This window comes from Talaromyces atroroseus (assembly GCF_001907595.1).
Source record: "Talaromyces atroroseus strain IBT 11181 chromosome Unknown scaffold_0, whole genome shotgun sequence".
Taxonomy (NCBI): Eukaryota; Fungi; Ascomycota; class Eurotiomycetes; order Eurotiales; family Trichocomaceae; genus Talaromyces; species Talaromyces atroroseus.
Window position 1 is genome coordinate 3,133,453 of NW_017971432.1, and position 12,516 is coordinate 3,145,968.

The 12,516-nt window shown below is 50.6% G+C and overlaps 4 protein-coding genes across 4 annotated transcripts; 3 read left to right on the forward strand and 1 right to left on the reverse strand.

Moving 5' to 3' along the window:
• Positions 1 to 578: 578 nt before the first annotated feature.
• Positions 579 to 2,238, reverse strand: UA08_01085 (hypothetical protein; the record flags this gene model as incomplete). The annotated part of the gene is made up of 4 exons (XM_020259833.1): positions 579 to 620; positions 774 to 1,203; positions 1,268 to 1,659; positions 1,753 to 2,238. The coding sequence occupies 4 exons, from the start codon at positions 2,236 to 2,238 to the stop codon at positions 579 to 581; spliced, it is 1,350 nt and encodes a 449-aa protein (XP_020124487.1).
• Positions 2,239 to 3,305: 1,067 nt separating this feature from the next.
• On the forward strand, positions 3,306 to 6,016 carry UA08_01086 (hypothetical protein; the record flags this gene model as incomplete). Its single annotated transcript, XM_020259834.1, has 2 exons — positions 3,306 to 3,893; positions 3,956 to 6,016. 2 exons carry the CDS (start codon positions 3,306 to 3,308, stop codon positions 6,014 to 6,016), a joined length of 2,649 nt encoding a protein of 882 aa, XP_020124484.1.
• A 557-nt stretch (positions 6,017 to 6,573) lies between these two features.
• Positions 6,574 to 8,194, forward strand: UA08_01087 (hypothetical protein; the record flags this gene model as incomplete). The annotated part of the gene is made up of 2 exons (XM_020259835.1): positions 6,574 to 6,840; positions 6,899 to 8,194. 2 exons carry the CDS (start codon positions 6,574 to 6,576, stop codon positions 8,192 to 8,194), a joined length of 1,563 nt encoding a protein of 520 aa, XP_020124485.1.
• Positions 8,195 to 8,979: 785 nt separating this feature from the next.
• UA08_01088 (hypothetical protein) lies at positions 8,980 to 12,408 on the forward strand (the record flags this gene model as incomplete). The annotated part of the gene is made up of 1 exon (XM_020259836.1): positions 8,980 to 12,408. One exon carries the CDS (start codon positions 8,980 to 8,982, stop codon positions 12,406 to 12,408), a length of 3,429 nt encoding a protein of 1,142 aa, XP_020124482.1.
• Positions 12,409 to 12,516: the final 108 nt, after the last annotated feature.

Below are 12,516 nucleotides of genomic sequence, written 5' to 3' on the forward strand. Positions count from 1 at the left end.
ACTTTGCAGAGCAGAGGGAATAGAATTAGTCGACTTTATTTGGGTAGGATCATCAATACAATATGAAACAAGATAATTTCTGATTTTCTGTCTTTTTCTTCCCAGGACAGACCATGCTCTCTATATACATATACTACTCGGTATCCTTCGTTGCCCTGTTGCCATGTTTATCGGCCGGAAATTTGGTCATTGCGAATTCTGGAATGCGTATCTTAACTTTATTTATACGGCTCTATATGATTGATCCCCCCTTATCGACATTATTCATGTCCAGATGACGCACATTTTTGCAGCAGATCATGGGCCGGTTGCCTCTAACCTAGGTAACCGTGACATTCCAGGACTATCATTCCACGAGACCATTAGTATCTAGGAATCAAGGCCGCAATCTCTCATTAATTAAACTGTTTACGAGAATTGTTCCTGGCGTTAACAAGTGAAACACTTGCATATCGCGGAGGATGCGCCCTTGCCAGTCACCGCACTCTGATTGGTGCATCTATAAGTTGAGTCACCATGTAGCTACCACGGTTGTTAGCCAGGCACATGTTTATTTAGCCGGTCGTATGGACATGGGTTCACAACGTTGTAGTCTTGAGGTTGAAGAATTTACTTAGGTACTTGACATGTATATATATCCACAGTGAAGCTACCTGGGTATTAGGACTTTACATTTCTAATCGTCTCATAGGCACTTGATGTACATCATCATATAAAAAACATCATATATACTGTACGTAACCGCAGGCCTACGTATCTACCATGCCACACACTATATCCGCCAAACGTCGCACGCCCTCGTCGAGAACTTCAACACGCTCCCACGCAAAACACAGTCGAATACTTCGACCAAATGTCCGGCGGTACTCCGTGCCATCACCCTCGATTTGAAACAGCGAGCCACTGCCAATCCGGAGGTTTCCCTCTGCCAGCGCTCGCTCCGCTAGAAGATCCCCCGTCAATGACTCGGGTAGGTCAAGCCAGACGAAGAATCCGCCGGCTGTCGGTTGGGTGTTTGCAGGCACTTTAAATCCTAATGGTAGTAAGTGTTCGTTTATCGCGCCCATCATCCGATTATAGCGGGCGCGATACGAGGGGATCAATTCTGATTTGATATGTCGTTGTAGTGATCCCGAGTGTAGAATTTGATCCACGAATGTAGATGCTAGTTGCGAAGGGGCGCCGCCCGACCGCGTTGATCCCCTAAATGAGCCATCTTGTCAGTGATAAGTAAGATTTTGCCATTATGCAGACAATATCAACATACGTCTGCGATATCCCGTACGAAAACTTCTCCGTCCCCTCCACCCAGCCCACGCGCATGCCAGGCCCAATCAACTTGCTAAAGCTGCCGTTGCTCATCGCGTTCCCCCACTCGTCTATAGGGCCACCGTCGAGATACCCGTCAATATCGACTATCCTCGGCAGCAAGGCGGTTTCGCTATCATACTCCTGCTCGGGCACACTGGGATCTGAAGGCCACTGTAGAAAGTCGTAGACATCGTCGGCGATGATGAGCGCATCGAAACGTCGGGCGAGTCGGACTAGCTCTTCGCGACGGCGGAGAGAGACCACTTTGGTCGACGGGTTCGCAAAGGTCGGCGTGAGATAGATGACGTGTTTGTAGATTTTGCTCCATGGTCGTGGTAAGGTATGCAGCTAGAAAGGCAGGCACTTTAGATATGGAAGCATTGGGATTGTGTAAGTCCCAGAAAGTGGTAGAAGTCTTTGAACTAACAGGATTCAGCATACCGGCTTGGTAATTCTAACATCCTGTTCAGCCTCGTGCAATCTCTGCTCCAAGAACTCCAGATCAATACCTTCTGCATCCTCGGGCACGCCCCGGAGGCGATTCATGAATCCGGCATCGTCAAAGATGCGACAAGCAAGGTAGTAAGTCGGCGCGACCAGCCAGATATTCCGTGTGTAGGCGGCATCCGTGTAGACCTGCAAGACGCAAGCGAGGTTCTGGCTCGCGCCGCCCGTGATGCAAAGGCGGGCGGACGAGATGGGGCCGGTTCGTTTGGCTGCTGTTGGGGGATAGAATGAGCTCAGCCATGTCGCGACGTGCTGGCGCAGCGGCGCATAGCCTTCGTCGGGCCCATACTGCAGGCCGGGCTGGTAGAGGGCGGGCGTGGACAGGACGGTGGCGGCGCTTTGTGCGAGCGAATCGACTGGCAGCAGCGTAGGATTGGGCCAGCCGCGAAAGAGGTCGATGGGAATTGGGTCTTGGGTCATGATGTTCGGATGTTGTTGGTGTTGTTGCTGTGGATGTGGTTGGCTTCTGCAGCTACCCCATCAGGCTCAGGCACCCAGGCACTCAGGCACCCGCGGGGTAGACCCCCCTCCGGTTTCGATGGATCGATCTCTCGATCTAGTTACAGTTATCTATATCTACTTACTGTAGCTAGAGCATTGCATGGATCTTCAGGCTATTGATCTGATATTTAATCTATTATACATCATGCATACAAAATACCATAGGTGCAGATGGTTCCTATTTTTAGGCAGCTGCTGGTGTTAGACTTCGTCAGCTTGCTCACTAGCATGGCTTTAGTGACATGGCGACGAAACCCTAATGCGTCAACGACTCAACGACAACGTAACTCACTACATATGTTGACTGTTCAGTGATTCCCCGATTCACTCGTCTTGGGCCCAGCGTGGGCACCGTCCTCTCCACCTGATTCGTAAATATGCATCGAGTCCATGGGTGTACGCAGCCACCGCCGAATATTGCGCGTGCATACCGGATTGACTTTTGGTTCTGACTGCTGGGCAGTGGCTGTTGTTGTGCGTATTGTTGTATTATTAATAATAGCAGCAGTTTTAACTACCTGTTCTTCTGTAATTTGTTGCTCACATGTGCTTCTCCTTTCTCGGAGCACGACGGAGTCAGTCCCTCTCTCCTTCTCCTTCTCCTTTCTCTGCAATTAATTCTTTACGGCTAGTACCCGCACTCGAGTTTATTGACAGAGCCAGCTTTTTCTCGCCGCCCATTTTCCATATTCCAAAATATTCCATACCATTGCATCTCCACGCTGCTTCTTTCTGCCGTCTTATAATCAATCGCGTACTGTTTCGAATGGAGCCTGTGTTGGCCGCGGTACAATCCTGTCCATTCTTGCTGTCAACCGACGTCGTCGATCCATTCCCTTGGCACGTACAACCAAACCACCCAAAACAATCCCAGCCGAGTCTCGCGGGATAATCTTTCCTCTCGTCATATCTCCAAGCGTCGACACAGAGAGACAGGGAAAGAGAGGGAGAGCGTGTGCACGAGAGGGAGGGAAAGCTCTGTCAAGATGCTGTCCGCACCAGCAAAGTCCGCTCGCCGGATATCGTCCCTCTTCAACATGAAGACAAACAGGGACTCGACGTCGTCGTCCACGTCGTCCGGCTCGCCCAAGCAGATGCCCACTAATAACACCAGTGGCAGTACGCATCTATCCGCCGACCACACGCGCGCCCGCAGCCATTCCCGCCCAGCGGTGCGACATGCTTCCTCGCCTCAACCCCATTCCACAGCCTCTCGTCCCACCACCAGCCACGGCGGTGCACTCGAGCCCGATAGCTTGGACTTGGATGCGCCCCTTCCACCGCCGCCGTCGTTGCTGGATATTAATCAGGATTTGATTGAGCCGGGCCCGTCATCCTCACAGCCCTCACACAGCCGACAGGGCAGCAGAAGCACAAGTGCAACCCCCGCCGCACGTTCAAGAACGCCAGACACCCTGGCAAGTCATCGACGGAGGAGCTGGATGCCGGGAAAATCGAATTCGGTTCTGTTGGACGGGCCCGATGCGGGCGACCAGCCTTTGTTTGATGCTTGGGTTGCCGGCTTGGACCAGAAAATCCCATACGACATAGCGTCGCTCGTGCGAGGCGAACAGGTAAGCTGTTACCACATAACGATTTGTCTAGAGCTGGATTGACCCTTTCCTTTATGCTCCAGATACCCGAGCTGTGGAACGAACAAGGCGATACGTTTGTTTATCTCTTCCCGCAAAACACCCATCGGCCAGCTTCGTTCAAGGTTGACTCAACTCTGTTTTCCGACTCGCCCTCTCTTACTTTTCTGGCCCGTGGTACCGACCCAAAGATTGAAGCATTGCGGCAATCGGCCCGCACCCTAACCGTCACCGATCCAGATGGAAGCACTACCGCCCACGAGGACCAATGGGTCAACGATGCCGCCAGCAGCGGCAGCAACCGAATGACGCTGGTCGACGATCAACCGGAAGATGTTCAAGAGCTTCATCTCTACCTCCCTGTCCCTCTTCATGGGGATGTCTCGAGTGCGGATATCCCCCTGGCACAGGAAGATTCAGACACGTTGATGCTCTTCCGCAATCTCTTTGCCTTTCTGCTAGGCCAGGCTCTCATAGCCACACCAAAATACCCCAGCCTGTTTTCCATACTGATGGAAGTGTCTAATTTACTGCGTCGCTTCGAATTCTCCAACTTTGATGGATCGAACTTTGGAGAGGTCGCTTCGTCGAGTTTTGCCAACTACTGTGACGAGCTTCATTTAGCTGATGTTCGGAAGAGTCGCGAGAAGACGATCGAGGCGATTGTCCTTGGGGAGAACTTGCGTCATTACCCCCTCTATCTCGAGGGCTTCGTTCATGGCGTGGGGAAGATGGACGATATTAGAAGTTTACGCAGCCCCAAGTATGATTTGATCAATCCGGTGACGCAAAAACGTTTGGAACGTGGCGCGATTGACCTCGAAAATCGCCTCACGGTCATGCGAATTAAGCTGGATGATTTCGACTTCCCGGCCTTGTGGTCTGGAATTGCCAACTCGCACTCGGCAGCAGAGAGTAAAATCGTCCGTTTCAAATCGTGGAAACTAGCCCATCTAGCATTGCGAAAGCACGTTATGGGCTATTACCGAAATAAATACGGATCGTGGCCCCCCAACGCCAGATCGAAAAAGAACGACTTCGAAGGGAGCGGTCTCAACCGGTTGCTTTTAAAGGAGGTCTACGAAGACTTCACCGATCTTTACGACATGATGGTGGATCGCACATCTTTGACCACACGCACGACGGATATGGCAACCGAAGACCTAGATGTACCGGATCCTGCAGAGGCAATAACGCGAGCTTTGCGGCGGATGCTGAGTGAGTACGATCGTAGTACGCCACCTGTACAGCCGCCCATTCCATTTGATATACCTCAACTTCCCAGTCTGAATTCCATCCGACGGAAACCCGTGGACCCCAAAACAGAAGCCAAGGAGCGACAGAAGAAGCTCCACGATTCTGAAATCAACGAAGCCCTGATGCGATCGTACACCAGGGAGAGCCTGAAACCCACGCCGTTTGTTGAAAGCTTCATGCAGTTTGAGCGCCGGAGTGCCCATGGCAAGAGCTTGGACGAGCTGATGGATAACCGGATTGGCCAATGGATCTTTATCTACGCAGTTCTCCAGTCGCTCCCGTTGCTGGTCATTGACGTGCTCAACGTGCGCTTTACCGAGGGAGTGGAATATTTCTTGTGCGTTGCACCTCGTGGAGGCGCGCCATGGGTACAAAACGACAACAAGAGTGGGCGCAGTTGGTTTGGGGTTGCTGGTGGACAGGGGGTGGTCAGCTTGCCATCAGACGTGGTCAATAACGCAACCGACGCCGTATACCGTCGCAGTCATTGCTGGCAAGTTGCCAATCAATGGGCCGAGAGAAACTTCAACTCCCCGATCACGACAACAACCGAAGACTCGGCCTCGCTGTTCTCTGCGGCACATGCGCCGCAATCCTCCGTTGGGTCGATTTCCGATGCGATGAGTCCCGGCAGCGGCGTGTCCACGCACAATGCAACCCGCACAAGCTCGCCCAGAATACCGTCTCACAACCATCGCGCATCAATCTACAACACACTGGAAGCATTACCGCTGCCCGCGGGTGTGATGCCAGTGGAACCACCGGCGAAGCCGTTTGCACGAATGAATCCAACCATGAGTTTCGACGATATCTTGAAGGACATGCCTCAAAATGGCAAGAAAAAATGAAGCAGTCGATAGGAAAATCCTAACAGCAGAGGGTATATATCTCTCTATACATCTTATATACATTCTGCCCCGTTTTTTTTTTTTTTTCTCTTCTTCTTTTTTGTTCTGTTTACCGGCACACTCTGTTGAAAGAGCGAGAAAAAAAAAGTTGAGCATTTCGGCCCCCAATATTGGCGAGAAATGCTTTAATGAGTTGCATACATTTTTACCCATCCACACATCATGCATCGTGCATCGTGCACGTCACCATACCATATCAATCATATCATATCATGCGGGATATATCTATCCCACATTAGTCTTAATAACTATTCTGCTTTAGCGAATGACGGGTTTGTGATTGTCGAGCATTGGTTAGGTATTCGGTGGGAATGAAAAGAAAACAATCTCTGATATACAAGATCTTCACGTGCCAGATCACGATAAGCAAGATAAGCTAGTAACTGTAGTCTGATAACAACGACCCCCCCGGGCATCTCAACGCCCAATCGCCTTTTCCTACGCAAATCCCTATCGCTCTTCCTTGGCTATATGACTGTAACCATACTATTAGTATAATGTGCAGGCATGGCCCCTCGATCGACCCTGCAGAGCATACTCCGTTACTCCTCCATGGCAATCCAACCCGCGGCGAGTCAAGCGACATGGCAGCACCACCGCAGGCAGAAGGAGGCATTTCCTCTGAAAATGCAGCCAGCATTCGTCACATCTTACGCAAAGTTGATAGGCGGCTGATTCCGATCTTGTTCTTCACGTATATGCTTAATTTCATGGACAAGATCATTCTGTCGAGTGCATCCGTGTTTGGGCTGATAGACGATACGGTGAGATCTTTTTCCCACCCGGGCGAAAGGGCTTTAATTAATATATATCAAAACACAGCATCTAGTCGGCCAGCAATACAGCTGGGTGTCGAGTATCTTTTATTTTGGCTATTTCTTCTGGGAGTACCCCACCAACATCCTCATCGCACGGCTCCCAGTCGCCAAATACCTGGCCATCACCACCTTCTTCTGGGGCGCCTTTGTCGCGCTGACTGCAGCATGCGTCAACTACGGCGGACTCCTGACAGTGCGCTTCCTACTGGGTGTCGCCGAAGCAACCATCACCCCGGCCTTCATGTTCATCACCTCGACCTGGTACACGCGGGACGAGATCCCCATTCGGACTGGCATCTGGTTCTCCGGCAACTCCATCGGCGGCCTTGTAGCAAGCCTGCTAGCCTACGGAGTCGGGCATATCGAACACCCTCTCCGGCCCTGGATGTGGATGTTCATCATCCTCGGCGTCGCGACTTTTCTATGGGGCTTTGTGCTTCTATTCTTCTTACCAGATAGCATCTCAAATGCGCAATTCTTGACTCTCGAAGAGCGGGAAATCATGACCAAACGCGCTATTGTCGAGGGCACCGGACGCACCGAACAGGCCTTGTGGAGATGGGACCAAACCATCGAATGCCTCCTAGACCCAAAAACATGGCACATCTTCAGCCTGGCGATATTGACGCAAATCCCGAATGGAGGAACGCAGAACTTTGCGAATTTGGTCATTGAGTCGTTCGGGTTCACGTCTCTGGAATCAACGCTGATCAATATCCCTGCGAGCGTGGTCAGTGCAATCTCAATTGCGCTGACGGGGTACCTGGCAGGGCGTTTTCGGCAGGCCAACTGCATTTTGATAGTGGCTATAGTTATACTGGCGATCATTGGCAGTGCGATAATCTACGCACGAAGCCATGTGCCCAAGGGGGCTCCTTTATTCGGATATTTCCTTCTTGAAACTGGTCCGGCTGTTCTGCCTCTTGTCATGTCTCTCGTGCAGGCGAACTATAAGGGCGTAACGAAGAAAATGACTATGACGGCAATGATGTTTATAGCGTATTGCGCGGGTAATATTGCCGGCCCCCAGTTCTTTAGAACCAGCGAGGCACCGGTTTACCAGACGGCCTTCAAGGCGATACTGGTTTGCTATATTCTGTCGGCAATGCTGGCGGTTTCGTTGAGATTCTATATTCAGTTTGTGAACCGCAAGCGAGACCGGGAGGAAGGGTTCGTGCCTGGTAGCGCATCTACAACTGCCGCCAAGGATGCGATTGTTGTAGAGGCTACGCCGCTCCAGGCGGAGGATTATGATGATGTGACGGACTGGAAGACGGTTGGGTTTAGGTATCGTTTATAGGCCATTTTGAGTGAGACGAAGTTTCGCAATGTTTGGCCCCATATTTCATCACTTATATATATAGATGTTGAGTAGCACGACCTTACGTGCTACCACCTCGAAAGAGTACACTGTACCCCTCCAATATGTCGTCGAGGGCTTTACGGCAGATATTGGACTCATTTTATAGTAACAAAGCTGATCAATAAGGGTATGCTACATCCGCATCTGCCCGTCAATCTGTCTAATCATACATGCGGTCTGCCAGCATTCCGTCAAGGCTGACAATTCGGAAACGATGTCTTGGACTGCAGGAACTGAAAATCATGGTGATTTCAAGATAACAACCCTAACACTAGTGTTACCAATGGGTAGGGTTGCGGTTCCAGAAAAAGGCTAGTGCTGCCAAGAAAACGCGGGAAGGACCAGCGTGTGCATGATCAAACCAGCCAACCAGAAAGTGCAGCCTCGACCCTCTTTAGACTTGGCGGGTGGGTCATAACGCCGTATTGTAATTACGGGATAATTACTCCGTGCGCTGTTTTACTCACCGTAAGTTGCGGTATCAGTCACTAAACTCACTGCTTGCTTTGCTTGATGCTCGCATTGATGATTGATGCTTGATCAATCACGATGAGGACGAGAGCCACAAGGGGAACTGATCTTCGGTCGTCAAGTTCGATTTTAATTTTCTTATTTCCCACTCTGATTTCATAACTACCATTACAGCGATCTGGAGCCATGGAATTGTCTGCAGGAAACGCCTCCGATTAAAAGCTTCCTCGAGCCGGGAAAAGACGCAAACCATGTCGCGCTCACGATCGAGGTCCAGCGCTGGCAGCGACCAGCGAGATCGCCTCGAGCCGCAATTAATCCGCGCCGCTGGGAATAACGACATCCAAGCTATCAAAAATATTTCGCGGCTCGCTGATGAAAAGGGGCAGCTGAACCCGGCTTTTCTGTGCCTTGGATTGATGAAAGCTTGCGAACGGGGCTGTTTAGAAGCCACGCAATATCTGCTGAAAGAAGGCGCGAGCGTTGAACCAGCGGCCAGCTGGACTACGCCTCCTGTCTATCGTGCCGTGGACCACAACCATGTCCAGATTGTTAAGCTGTTACTCGACGCAGGCGCTACACTGGATTTCCGAGATAAAAACGGTCGTACGGCGTTAATGACGGCAGCCTGGAAGAACCAATGGCATGTCCTGCAGCTCCTCATCTCGCGAGGTGCCGACGTGAATGTGAAGGACAACGAGAATCGGAATATCCTGCATAATTTGGGCGCAGACAAGGAATGCGTCTGGGGCGACGATGTTGTCAACTTGCTATTGCGGACAAACTGTGAATTGGATGCGCGAGACAAACTCGGCCGGACTCCCTTGCACTGGGCTTGCACCACTGGGAAGACGCATTTCGCCAAGTTACTGCTTTCGCGACCGCAAGGCTGCCCTCCAGGTTATATTGATGACACAGAGCTTCGGAATAAGACGGCCCTCCATCTCGCAACTGCCCATGACCGGGAAGATGTCATTGAGCTGCTTCTGAAATACGGAGCGGATGTGAATGCGCGCAGTGATGGAGGCTGGACGGCTCTGCACAATGCCTGTGACAAAGGCTGCGAAAAGATTGTCCGTATATTACTGGAAGCCGGCGCGGAGCTTAACAGCCAGCTACTGAACGGAATGACCCCCTTGCACTTGGCTGCGCAGGCTGGCCATACAGACGTAGTTAATTGCTTGTTAGAACAGCCGAATCTACGTAGACGTACGCGGGACACATTCGGCAGCACACCATTTCTACGCGCAGCTCAGTTCAAGCGAAAGGATATCGTCCAGCTGCTAGCTCCTTTCAACCATGTTGAAGCCCTTTCCGAGGATGCTGTTGGGGCTTGCAAGGGGTTTGAAGCGACTATTGTAGACTTTGGCAATTTCCACAACGAGAACCGAGTCAAAAAGGTATCGGTATACGAGTTGCTTTATGGACGAGATCCGAAGAAGCCCGACAAACAGGCAATTCCCACGCAGCCTATGAACGTCAAAGCCAGCGAATTCCGATGGATACATCTGCCTGCCAACAACATGGCTTGGGTCGAAGCTCTGATGACGAAGGCGTTTATCGAAGAAGGTGCAAGCGATATTGAAGGATTCAAAGGCTTGGAGAAGTCATTTACTCATCAGCATCGTGGACAACGGCCTCACTCACATTTCATGAGACCATTGTGTCAGAGTACTCCTCGTTCAGTAAGAAACAGGGAGGATGAGCCCGAAAAGGACGAAGAACAACAACAACAAGAACAAGAAGAAGAAGAAGAGAGGACAGAGAATGCCTTACCTCGACTGGTGATAAACGGCCCCATGGTTCCAAAACAACCTGAGAGCTCGCCAACTACCTTGAAGAAGCGCGAAACGGGCTTGAGCAAGTCCTCTCAGTCTCAAGATGACGATAACGCTTCAGGACGGAAACCAAAAGCCAAACGCAACAAAAGTGGCAAAGATACAAGCAAGAGCGAGAGAAACAGACCGAGCAACAATAACTCCGGTAAACACACGAAGGCGTCTGCGCTGAATCTGGCCAAGGACTCGGCTTTTGCTGCCAAAAGTAACATCTGCGTCTTCATGCCATATCTGCATTTCGAAACCACTCAAAGCCAACGGAAAATGCAGGAGACAATCCGCCAGGCAGAAGCGTTAGTGTCTCGCCCAGGATTATCAAGAACACCAACCAGAGACGAGATGTTGATTCGCGCGCATATTAATTCGTCAACGGCATCTCTGCATGTCCGCCGAACCTTAGACCAGTTCTTTTATCCTAACATCGACACCGAGACACGAGACAGTGACCAGGTGGTTTATCGCTATCAGAAAAGATGGTCGGACCACAAAGCAAAGGATCCCAAAATCTTCATGGTAGATCAACTGTGGATGTGGATACTCGGTCAAAACCTGATTGTGACCAGCTTCCCCCAGCGATGGGAACAACCAAAAAATGATCCTCTCAACGTGCTAGACGGTATAATCGAGGACATCAATTCCAAGACGCGGGAGCCAGTGCGGTCAGTTTACGAGCTGGCTACGGTCATCAGCGCCCGCTGCTCTGGAATCTTTGATCGGCACCGTATAGGCGACGAGGATTATCAATTCCTGGACATGTTTGAATCGTGTATTGGTACGGCGACAGACTGCGAGACTGTTCTATTCCGTGAGTTCAACATTGCATCTGCGCAGGCTTCCATGTGGCTCAAACACCGCCGAACATCGAAGCCATCATTTATTATGGACGGGCTGTCTCAAAGCAAACAGCCGGACGGAATCGAGAGAGAGGAGGGTGACGAAAACCGACACAAGGAAGAAGAGGATGGCCAGCCCCTGTTTGTCGACAAACTGTTGGATATCGGCCAGGAAACAGATCTCCTAGCCGAAGCGAAAGATGTACGTGACGAGCTGAACATGATTCGCACGGTGCTCGAATACCAAAAGCAAGTACTCGTCGACCTTCAGGATGCGATATGCGAGATCTACTTTGAAGAGAACAAATCCCAAAGCGACATCAAAAAGAAGTTCCGAGAGCAGCAGAGAATCATCGAAATGCACGTGAAAGACGTGGATCGCATGGACAAACAAACGGAGCGAATCTACGACTCCATCACAGATCTGCTCGACCTGAAGCAAAAACATGCCAACGCATTTGAAGCCCGCTTCGCTCGCGACCAAGCGGCGGGGACTGCTCGTCAGGGGAAAACAATCATGATGTTCACGATTGTGACCATCTTCTTCCTGCCATTGTCATTTATTGCATCGTTTTTCGCCATCAACGTAGCAGAATTCCCACATTCAGATGGCAACACCAACCTCCCGCTCTCCTACGTGTCAAAGTATATCTTCGGCATTGGATTCTCCATTTCAATTCCCCTGATTCTCCTCGCGCTTTCAGTCGACGATATCCGGTACGGAAGCCGGGAAGCATGGCGACGCATCCGCCAATGGCATCTTGGACACAGTAACAAGAAAAGGAGCCATAAGACCAGCGATAAGAGACAGAGCAACATGTTGGCCAGTCAGACAATCGAAATCGAGCGCATTCTCAGTGCTGCAAAGTCCAGACGAAGCATTGATACAGATGACTATTTTGGCACGGGGCTGCTCCCTGTTGCGACGAAGAATACAATACATAGTGCTGTGCCTAGATCGTCGACGCATACCTATCGATCGATGGGGAATAGGAACATCGAGAGATGATTTATTTTGAAAAGCGATGCTTGATATCTTGCAGATATGGGATGTGATGATTAAACGAGAGATGAATTATGACCTTTTGTATAAAATGACTTATTAACTTTTATATAA